The sequence below is a fragment of the Ceraceosorus guamensis genome (assembly GCF_003144195.1).
Source record: "Ceraceosorus guamensis strain MCA 4658 unplaced genomic scaffold IE81scaffold_12, whole genome shotgun sequence".
NCBI lineage: Eukaryota > Fungi > Basidiomycota > Exobasidiomycetes > Ceraceosorales > Ceraceosoraceae > Ceraceosorus > Ceraceosorus guamensis.
This window is the reverse complement of record NW_020290007.1, coordinates 5556-16254: the sequence shown is the minus strand read 5'-3', so window position 1 is coordinate 16254 and position 10699 is coordinate 5556. Positions and strand designations below refer to the sequence as shown.

The window sequence follows — 10699 nt, the reverse complement described above, 5'->3', positions numbered from 1 at the left end:
GTTGAGCTCCACGCCAGAGTTGCTAGTGGAACAGCCAGAGCTGGCTTGCCGTTTCAGGCCTGTTCGCCGTCACGAGATTTGGCTCTTCGAATGCTTTGCTGATCGTCGTGGTGGTGCCAGCTGCAAGTACTGCTCAGACTCAGATTGCCGATGGGCCAGTCGCAAAGACCTCGCTGGACGCGACGCGGCGGTGCAGCGAGCAGAAGGAGTGCAGTATTGAATGAAGAGTATGGGGAAAGGTTCAAAGCTCGCACGAATATGACCCAGATGACCTCATCAGAGAGGAGACGTCTGGCTGGAAATGAGGGTGGGTGGGTGCCGCCTCGATCGTCTGGAGTCTCTCGTGACTGAGGCGGGATCTGGGGCGCATACATTCACGATTCATGCACCACGCACGCAGCAAGGCTGCTGCAGCAGCATCCGCGGTTTGCAGGTCGGGCATGCAGCAGCAGCCGCGGCAGCCGCGGACACATCGATCGATCATGAGCTTTAATGATTTGGCCGTTTTCGCACGGTACGAGGATCTTCTTGCACCTCCATCCACTCCTCACTCGCACAGTCAAGCAAGACTCGCTTGGGAGCTTTGTACAAACGCGAGATGCCAGCAAGCGTGCTGATGCCTCTGCTCCATTCTTGAACGTCTCGACCCGCGTGCGCTTTCTGGCATTGCGCCGGTGAGCAGCGCGCTCAGGGGGCTCAAAGTGCGCAGCTTCAACTCGGCTTTCCACCCTGACTTCACAAGCACAGGGCGTCCCTCACGATGAACGGCACCTCGACTCACCACATCGGCGCTGTCGCAGCGTATGCTGCATCAGCTTCGTCCCGTGCTGCTGGCGTCCACGGCGTCTCCGCTTCCGGGTCAAAGAAGTCTGCAAGCGAGGGCACTGACAAACACCCTCCGGCAGGATACGTCACCATAAGCAAGAATCTACTCGCTTCTCTGCGTCCGACAAAGGTCTTCAGACCAGCGCAACCTGCCGCATCGTCCAAGCATGACGCTACAACAGAGCAAGTGGGTAGCTTAAAGCAGACCGACCAGTCGAAGCTGCCGCACATTACCAGCATGTGCTTCGATGATCGAGGAGAGCATCTGGTCACAGCGGCGGAGAACGAGACATTTCAGGTGTACGATTGTCGGAAGGGCAAGTGAGTAAAGGAATACGGGTTTTAAGGGTGCGGTCATTTGTCGACCGAACAGTCGTTTGAGGAAAGTTTGAAGATGCTCAGTACCTTGGCGCATGCTGAGCGGGCAGGACTTGGTCGATTGACTGTTACCACATCCTTTTGCTTCTCTAGGAGCACTCGGACACTCTACTCCAAAAAGTACGGAGTACATCTGGCGCGTTTCACACACACCAACTCTGCCATCATCCATGCTAGTACTAAGGAAGATGGTGAGCTCCTTGCTCAATTAGGTATAGCTGAGTCACGCTCAACATGATCGGCCTTCGACGCGCAGACACCATTAGGCAGCATTCGCTTGAAAAGAACACATATCTTCAATATCACAGAGGTCACAAGGCCAAGTGAGTCGCTTCGAGTCCACGAATGGGACCCACTGAAGACTGACAAGTACTTTGGCTCGGTAGGGTCACCACACTCCAGATGTCGCCGTTGGACGAAACCTTCCTCAGCGGCGCTGTGGATGAGTCTGTGCGGCTTTGGGATCTCAGATCTTCTCACACTCAGGTGAGGATAGTAGTCGCTCGAAGGGGCTCCCATCGTCCTCGTTATGCAAACTCAACAAGCTGGGACTGCTCCCTTGTCAAGGGTCTGATGCGAGTGAAAGGTCACCCGATTGTAGCGTACGACTCCACAGGTCTGGTTTTCGCCCTTACCATCAGCGAAAGGGCGCTCGTTCTGCTCTACGACGTGCGCTCATTCCACCTAGTGAGCATAGCAGTACGAGTCGTGAGTCACTCGGGCACTTGACGAGCGGGTAAGCTCATAGGCATTCCCCTCATCTATCTCGTAAGACGCCTTTTCTGAGCATTGCGCTTCCAGAAAGGACTGTGCCCACTGCATTGGCCTTCAGTCCGAGCGGGACTTCGGGCTCTGACGGCTCGTTGCTGCTCGTTGGAACAGCCAACGATACACTCTACATCCTAGACACTCGTGCAGGGGTCTTGCGATTTCGTCTGTTAGGTCATCAAGGCTTGCAAGATGCTGCAGGAGGCTTGGGCGCGACCGAAGCGGTCCAAGAAGCGGGGATATCGGGTCAAGAGTTCAGTTGGTCCGCGGATGGCGCTTTCATTGTTGCAGGTGAGGGTCACCCTTTCCGCGCTCCGGTGGTGTGACGCTTGTGATCCTCACAATCACCTTTTGCTGCGCTGACAGGCACCTCGAGCGGAGATGTGCTTTACTGGGCCATCCCAGCTTCCACTCAGGCATCCCTCGCTGAACCCATCGACATCCATCCTTTCAAAAGCTCACACCGTCATTCAAGCGGCGCCATCCGGTCCTTGGCCTTCAATCCGCGAACAGCAAGTGAGTCTCACGTCGGCGGGAGTAATGCACTGCACCCGACCAGCAAAGCTTCAGCTAATAGCATCTCAAATTGCTAGTGCTCGCCACTGCCAGCCATGATCTCACAATGTGGCTGGTTCCACCTCCCGAAGAGTAGGACTTGCGCGCGCCAGGCGAATCAGCACACGAGCAAACATCGACACCTTCAAGCCATATGGTATTCATCCCTCGCTCAGAAAGTCCTTCGGACTCTTTCATGTAGGGCCTTGAATCCGTTGACGGTCTCCTGAATCTCAGGCAGGTGAGATGCCGATCGAGCCGGCAAAGCAGCTTGCTGCCCGCTCAACGCAGAGATGTAAACGCCAATAGAGTCGTCCACTCTCTTGGCGGGGAAACCACTTCGGGCATAGCCGGAAGACAGGTCGTCCAGCCAATTCGTCAACAAAGCGCCAATTTCTGCGAGCAGGAAATGCACCCCAGCATCCGAGTTGAAAGGCTCTCGCTTCATCTCGAAGAGGCTATCTTCGACATCGTACACCTCTTCTTGAGCAGCGCCTGCCAAAATGAGCGTCGAGGAAGCCCAGCCGAGAGGTATTTCTTGCGCCTCTCTGTTCTCGAAGGCGTACCGCAAAAGCCTAGCCAGCAGGTTGTCTACACGCCAAGACAACATCAAGTCAGCAAGGCTGGGCGACCACGGCGACACAGATTTCTCAAGTGCTTCGCACGGCTCACCGATCGGAAAGGCGATGCTAGAGCCGATGAAGCGTTTTCCTAGATCAACTATGAGCACACCAACTCTTTCAAAACGTTGCTCAGGCGCAGCACTCTCCTCAGCTGCGCATATGAGCAAGAGAACCAAGCCAGGTCAGAGTCGGAGGCAGGCACTTCATCGTTGAAGGTCAAGCCTTGTGGAGCTCACCTTCGAGAATGAGCTCATTCCATTCTTGCTCAACTAGAGCGGGGTCGTCGTGCTCTGAAATCTCGTAGATCATGAGTTTCACTTCGTGCATAGAATATGGCTGGGCGAACGACTTGTACAGCTGCGGGCGCAAGACAAGTGTCAGAACATTTATCCAAGCAAAGGGAGGATGCGAAGCTGTCGTAGCACTAGTGGCGGTGCGCCACTCACTGTTGACATAGTCAAGAGCTCAGCGTCCAGAATTTGCAATATTTCTTGCTTGGTTGAAGGCTCGATAAAGTCGTCTGGAGCGTCTCGAGTGAAAGAGTAGACCTCGACCTGCACGCGCGCAGTCTCGAGCGAGTCGTCGACATTCGTGATGAATTCCACGACATCGTTGCCGTGCACATGAGAGGACTTTGCGTGGCTGGAAGCTTTGGCGAGGTATTCTACCCGGTCTTCAAGTCGCAGATCGAGCCTTTGGGGGCGACAACAGGATGAGCACGAGAAGCTTTGTCGCGCACGAGCTGGACTACTCACTCTGTGGATGACGCTAGACCGGCGTACACCTGGGCCGCAGCGTAGTTTTGCCCAACGTTCGTGTACCAGTCGCACAATAAGAGACACCTCTGCAAAGTGACGGGCTCCGAACGCAAATATTCCTCGATGTATGGCGTTCGCATGCGGAGCAGCTCGTCTGTCTTTCCGCGCGAAAGTAGCCAGTCGTACAGGGCGTCGTGGAACAGGGCGTTGGAGGCACCTTCGGCTTGCAGGTACGCGTCTTTTCGTCGGATTTCCAACGATTTCACTTGATTGCGATGAGCACGCAGGCAGATGTACGTGAGCAATGCCGTTGACAGGCCAAGATGAGCCACAGCATGACTCACATGTGGATTGAACTGCAGGATCTGTACTTTGGTGTACTTGCGCTACTTGAGCATCTAGAGCCTCGAGCGCGGCAATGACGAGGGTGTAGCACTTCATGCTCCCCTCGAACATTTGCTGACGGGAGACATCGCCAGCCGGCATGCCATCGTTGCGATAGGACAAAGCCGCTCCGTTGATGTCCCACTGTGCGGCGCACCTGAGAGGGAGTTCGATTGCGCCGCTGTCGAAGCCAAGTTCGCGGTAGTCCTTGCATATAGTCTCCAGCTTCTCGAAAGGCAAATGCGCGGAAGCGCGGTTGAGCAATCGTGCGCTTTCGCGAAGCAAATCTTGCTTTTGACCATCGTTCTGCGCTTCTCGCGCCTTTCTCAGGCTTTCCAGCGCTTTATAGAGTCGTACGTCATCGGCATTGCAAAAGCCTCCGCATCGCTCTTGCAACACTTCCGCCACTGCGTCGATGCTGACTTGAGCAGCCATTTGAGAATCGATGACCGCTTCGACAAGGTTCCTAGCCACTTCGCTCCCATTTGATGTGGTGACAAGACCGGAGAACGTCAGTTGCGACAGCTTCGTTTGCGATTCTGGCTTGCACCGCGATACGATCGATGGCAGACGATAGTCGATCAGCAACAAGACGAAGGACATCGCCTCAATGGTCCGCGCAAGCAGTTGTCGAAGCGCATCGAACGCTTCTTGCTCCTGTTGAAAAGCGATCTGGTTGACATCGTTGGCGCCTGCTCCAGCTTTGCCTCGCGCACTGGATCCGATTCCGAAGAGCTGGGCATTCTGAGTCAAGAAAGTCTGCAGGGATCGTAAATCCTTTTGTGCTGCCGAGAGCGTGGCACTGCCAATAGCTGCTTGCTGGCGCTCTCCTTCGCCCGGTACAACCAACCTCTGAGTCACATTCTTCGTCCAGAACGAACGAACAAGTCGTGCCAGGTAAATAGTCAAGCCGTAGTACTTGGCACTGTGGAACGTGTGACCATCTGAGGGCGACATGCTCGGTCGAGGCGGCGGCTCGTATCGGGGAGATCCTCCAAAGTCGAAATAGGTCCGCCAGGCGGACGACACAACTTCCGCACCTAGCATGCGCGTCTCAGCCTGGTGCACACCTCCTTTGGATCCTGCAAGCAAGGTCTCCGGCGCAAGTAGCAGTTGAGAGTTGCGGGTTGCAACAGCTAGCGCCATGGCGCAGGTCTGATTGGCGCCCCAGCTGAGATTGAAAATAGAGTCGCGCAAATCGGGTCAACACAGCAGAGGGGCGCGCAGATGGTCTCCCCTCCCAGCACTCACAGTTCAATGAAGTGCAGCAACGATGCATCGACTCCCGTTGAGCCCTCCAGAATGCTGCACAAGGTGTCCATAGGGCGCACCTCCGTGATGACGTTGATGCCGGAATTAGTGAGCACCAGGACGATGCGCGGCGGCGAGACGAATTGCGCCACCAAAGGCGACACCACATTGGCCGCTGGAATCGCCGTAGCAGCAGAAGCATTCACAACCTCCTGAATATCCCACGTGGCACCCCGTATGAGCACAAACGTCGCGGAATCTGTGTCATTCTGCGATGCGTTGTGAGGACCAGCTTGGGAGTATGTGGCTGGTGCAACCGGTGCGCTAAACGTTTTCCATGCAGCAGGCCTCGTCACGCCCAACAGCAGATCGGTAGCGCCAGTGGGATCTTCAGGATTCTTGCCAGACATGAGGGTCAAGCCATACGCATGGTGACCGTGGTACGCCTGAAAGCCCTGAGGGGCGCTTCTTGCATGCTCTCCGGCGCGTTGCTGACTAACGGGCTCAGACAGCTGTCCAGCTTGAGGAGGCAGTCTGCAGAACATTAAGCGCACCGTTTCGGGCCTGGATCCGAAAGAATGGAAAGCGCTGAAAAAAAGTCTGACACCTCTGTTGGTGATAGCGACGAGATGGGCAGTCTTGCTTTCCCTAGCTGGCAATGCGCCAATCCACTCGATGTAGAAGTCTCCTGGTGGACCCCAGAGGGAAGCGTTCGGAAGGAAAGTGCTGATGGACTTGGCTATCTCGGTAGAGCGAGCAATGGATCGGGGCGTCACGCCTGGCGAGATGGACCAGAGTTCGATTTCCCGTTTGGCCCACAATACCCACATCAAGCCCCTGCTGCTATCCACTTCTACGGCAGAGATCCCCTCTGTTGCACTCGAGAAGAGTCAGTGGACACTCTTCGAGGGCATGCACACTTGCTCTCGCTTTCCAAAGACTCACGCTGTGCAGGGCTACCAAAGATGGTTGGAAGTAGATTCGCAAAACGCTTTTGAGTCAGGTTGGTGGTCCAGCATCTTGAGGACCACCAGCCCTCAGCGGAGGTGTACGAGATTTCATAAAGGTTGTTGTCTGAGCCTGCTGCGAAGATGCGGCCGTCATCGGTACCCCGGATGTTTGCCAGCGTTACGCCCTCCGTATTGGCCTGTATTGCGGTCATGTAGAGCTTGAGACTTTCAGGAGCGTGACTGGAGCCACTGGCACCGTTCTCTCCGGTTGCCGAAGCCGTGCTAGGCTCGAAGGAGATGCCAAGTAGCATGATAGAGGAAGTCGACGCAACGACAAGAAGGTGCGAGATGGAATCGATGAAGACGCCTGGCTTCGGCCGAGCGAGACCAACAGATTGGATCACGCTGTCTGGATGCTCAAAGGATTCGAATGCGCCGCTACCGCCATCACTGTAGCTCCACAAGTACAGGCGAGTGTCGATGATGATCCAAGCTCTCGAGATTGAGGGAAATAACCCCTGGGCAGCTCGGGATTGTGGAGCTGACACGCGAGGCGCATCTACGAGTCAGCCTCACGAGAAAGCAGCCACGATGACCCAAGCTCGTGTGCGCTACTCTCTTGGCGATTACTCGCAACCTGCAGCGAATACTCACAGCTGATAGCCTCGATGACTTCGTCAGGAATAGGCAACACTCTCCTGTTTGTGACAGGCGCCCATGGTGGAGCAGCATACAGCCTGGCATGTGTCTGGGGGTTGCCTAGCCACTCCACCAGATCTGGGTACACTTCGTCCTCCCTCAATGTGTTTGCGACGACTGCATCCGCCCGGGCAAGTCGAGCAAAGTCTTCGGTGCTAGGACCGGCGGTGATCATGTCGTTGACCTCGTGGTTGCCGGATCCGATGACCTTTTGGTCGGAGGATGTCTGGATCACCTGCGAGCTACTAGGCGCTGCCGCATTCCGAGCTTGGTTGTATGAGGCCATGAGCGACATAACGACCACGACGGTAGGATCACAGCTTTCAGGGTGAGATCCTATATAGAGCCGTCGGCAAGGCTGGTTCTGTCGATTGGCGATGAAAATAGCGTAGCCCTAACACCACGTCCTGCTAACGACGTGTGTCTTGGCAGGTCTCGCGAGCTCGAAAGCTGGCTGACTAGGTGTCCAGAAATTTGATGATGGAGACGTGGGATGATGCTGGTGAATCGTGCGCATGGACCTGGCGTTCAAAGAAGTACACAAGACGCGCGAGAAGAAAGCGATGCTCGCCATCAGGCGAAAGCGACACCTTCGCGGCCCCAAGACTTCATCCGCGGAAGGACGATTCATTCAGTCACGTGGTAGCTCTGAGACGCGCGCGTTAAGCGCGTCTTATTACGCGCGCCGCTGGTCGAGTCTGCGCGACTGTACGACTGCTGAATGCTGATGCTGCAGCACATGCGAACGAGCGAAGTGCGCGCGCGCGCGCACGCCCGCCTGTCGCGGTCAACACGACCACACCGTGCAGCTATAGTACGTGGGTGCATGGCATGCTGGTCAGGTCTACTGCTGCGCGTGCATGGCTGCATGGTCCACTCAACACTCACCTGCACGGATTTGAGTGTGAGTGGATGATTCAAGATGGCACATGTTGCTTGATGCCGCTTGAGTCCCGAAGACAGCGGGGCTGTCGCGCTTGGTGAATGGCATGACCTTCACGTATGACACGTATGAGAGCACATAGTACTAAGTAGATGACAGCGATCTCCATTCCTGCCCCTCTTCGTCATCCCCTTTGCTCAGACTTGTGCGCCTTCGGTGCAACACCACTCAGACTGCTCAAATTGCCCGGCTACAGCGATCTGCGTGCCTGCAGCGACATCAACAGCACAGCACAAGCAGCACGCACGCACGCACGCCTGGCGGCTGCGAGCACCTGTCGGTCTCGGCTGCACGCGCAAGGATACCATTCGGAGCGAGATTTGCTGGCTTCCACAGCAGGCACGCTCGCCGTGCCCGCCTCATCATCAGTCGCTCTCCCACATCACGCATCTCATCCAGCTGAACGTAAGCGCACGATTCAGCGATGCCAGCGGCCGCGTCAGCTCGGCATCTGGGTCGACAAGACAGCGAGACCCCATCACCCAGTGCGCACGCGTCAAAACGCGCGGCAAACGGGACGCTGCCGCAACCCCAGCGAAGAGAGCCGCTCGGACCTTTCAACCGCGCGCAAGCACACCCAAAGATGGTCAGCAGTAGCAGCGGGACGCCGCCACCGCCTCGAAAGGGCAACGGTCCGAGGAGGTCAGGCATACCTCGTCGGGTCTCTCAGGCTGCCAGCAGAGGATTGATCCTGAACGAGACAGACGATGAGGACAACGACGACAAGGAAAATTCGCAGGACGTGTCTGGCGACTTGACCCTCACGGATCTGAGAAGCCCGCCACCTGTCGCTCCATCTCGCCCAAACGCTTCCAAGCCACGCCTTCCAGGAGGAGCTTCAGGACTGAGCAAGTCTAGAATGGCTTCAGTCTCAGCGTCCAGAAGGGGAGGAGATGCTCCTGGTGGCCCCTCTTCGGATGCCAACGCTCACGCTGCCTCAGGCAACGATCTCACCTCATCGCGTCGCACAGGAGGCGTCGCTGCTCTGGCTAGATCCCATGGACCCCGCCGCAGCCTGGGAGCGAGCTTGAACGCTGCTGCGGCAGCGAGCGATGCTGCCCATGCAGGGGCCGCAAAGGAGGTGGTCAAGCTAAATGTCGACTCGACCAGCTTTGAAGAGTGGATGAAGATGGCTACGGATAATGTGAGTGATCACAGCTGCGAGTGTCTGGCACCACCCCTTGGCTAATATCGCTCGCCCTGGCTGTGGCAGAAAATCAATTCGACCAACACGTGGTCCTTTGCCCTCATCGATTACTTTCACGACATGTCGCTGCTGCGGTCAGACACGGGCGATGGGACCATCAACTTTCAGAAAGCGTCATGTACCCTGGATGGATGCATCAAGGTTTGGACATCCCGAGTGGACAGCGTGGTCGTCGAGACAGGCAAGTTGCTGTCTGGCTTGCAAGATGACGTGGAGGGCAAGAAGGGTCGCTCCGGAAAGGACGGCGATGACGAAGAAGGCGAGGATGGCGAAGAGGATGAGGGGAGCGGAGCTGGCGGAAAGAAGAAAAAGCGCAGCAAAGCTAAAGAGGCAACGTTGGTCAAGTCTTTCAACCAGATTGCTGCTAAGCGCCTCGACTTGGAATTCACTGTAGATCCTCTGTTCAAGAAGACGAGCGCAGACTTCGACGAAGGTGGAGCTGGAGGGTTGCTCATGAATCACCTCGGCGTAGATGGCAAAGTTCGAATCGTATTTGATGCTGGCGATGTAGCCGACGTGACCGACGGTGCCGAAGAACAAGTGGCCGAAGATGTTTCCGAGAGGGAAAAGACGCCGATGCCGGAAACAGAAGCTCAGCAAGAAGGCGTCCGCGTGGAGGATTCAGTGGACCTCGAAAGTCTTCGCGTTACCCTGTTTGGCGAAGATGAAGCTGTGTATGCCGAAGGCGACAGTGCCCTGGGCGCCCTGATCAATCACCGCACTGTATGCCCAACGTTTTCCGCTTTCCGCTTTGCAGCTGATGACGACACGCCGTTTGGAGCGCTCGCATCTCACTATCTTGGCTCTGAAGGTCACCAACCCGCCGAAGACGACGGACTGGGATCCATTCCGCCAGACAGCGTTGAAGGAGACTTTGGCGGCTTTGACGATGGCCCCGACGACTTTGGCGGAGAGGGTGTGGACGTCTTCGGTTCTGGAGGGGGAGAGGCAGATGACGGGGAGTACGACGACATCTTCGGCAATGCTGCACCTGGGGCGAGTCAGGGTGTTGGGGGCCACCTTCTTCATGGAGGCGATGAGGATGGAGCACATCCCTACACCGTGGCCGGTCCAAGCGGTCAAGGCGCTGGCTTTGGGTCTAGTCCTGCTGGCCCGGGAGATCGAGGTCTGCAGCTCGCGTTCAAGAACGCAGAAGATGCCGATGGAGAAGGCGCTGCGGAAGGAGACATGTTCGATTACTTTGATCGGCAACTCACCAAGAATTGGGCGGGGCCAGAGCATTGGAAGATGCGCAAAGGAGTGTTTGGCAGCGTTGCTGGCAAAGGTATGTCGTTTTCTCTGTGAGACGATGTGGCTTGTTGTGATGCTCTCACTCAAGAGTCGCCCCCCCCCCCCCC

The 10699-nt window shown here is 56.4% G+C and overlaps 3 protein-coding genes across 3 annotated transcripts in view; 2 read left to right on the top strand and 1 right to left on the bottom strand.

Annotated features, from left to right (window-relative positions):
- The first annotated feature begins 543 nt into the window (after positions 1 to 543).
- IE81DRAFT_321394 (WD40 repeat-like protein) lies at positions 544 to 2438 on the top strand. Its single transcript, XM_025513324.1, has 6 exons — positions 544 to 1146; positions 1297 to 1394; positions 1460 to 1526; positions 1590 to 1689; positions 1771 to 1890; positions 1977 to 2438. The coding sequence occupies exons 1-6, from the start codon at positions 761 to 763 to the stop codon at positions 2295 to 2297; spliced, it is 1092 nt and encodes a 363-aa protein (XP_025371410.1). The 5' UTR covers positions 544 to 760; the 3' UTR covers positions 2298 to 2438.
- A 126-nt stretch (positions 2439 to 2564) lies between these two features.
- Positions 2565 to 7728, bottom strand: IE81DRAFT_321391 (nucleoporin-domain-containing protein). The gene is made up of 9 exons (XM_025513323.1): positions 7147 to 7728; positions 6488 to 7033; positions 5543 to 6413; positions 4252 to 5462; positions 3905 to 4172; positions 3596 to 3842; positions 3386 to 3506; positions 3199 to 3300; positions 2565 to 3117 (listed from the first exon to the last, which is right to left on the bottom strand). The coding sequence occupies exons 1-9, from the start codon at positions 7484 to 7486 to the stop codon at positions 2699 to 2701; spliced, it is 4125 nt and encodes a 1374-aa protein (XP_025371409.1). The 5' UTR covers positions 7487 to 7728; the 3' UTR covers positions 2565 to 2698.
- Positions 7729 to 8333: 605 nt separating this feature from the next.
- Positions 8334 to 10699, top strand: part of IE81DRAFT_27577 (hypothetical protein) — a 4005-nt gene continuing 1639 nt past the window's right edge. The window contains exons 1-2 of the mRNA XM_025511460.1: positions 8334 to 9278; positions 9348 to 10626. Of these exons, the coding sequence (XP_025371408.1) occupies positions 8559 to 9278; positions 9348 to 10626 (1999 nt within the window). The 5' untranslated portion in view covers positions 8334 to 8558. The remainder of the gene's footprint in view (positions 9279 to 9347; positions 10627 to 10699) is intronic.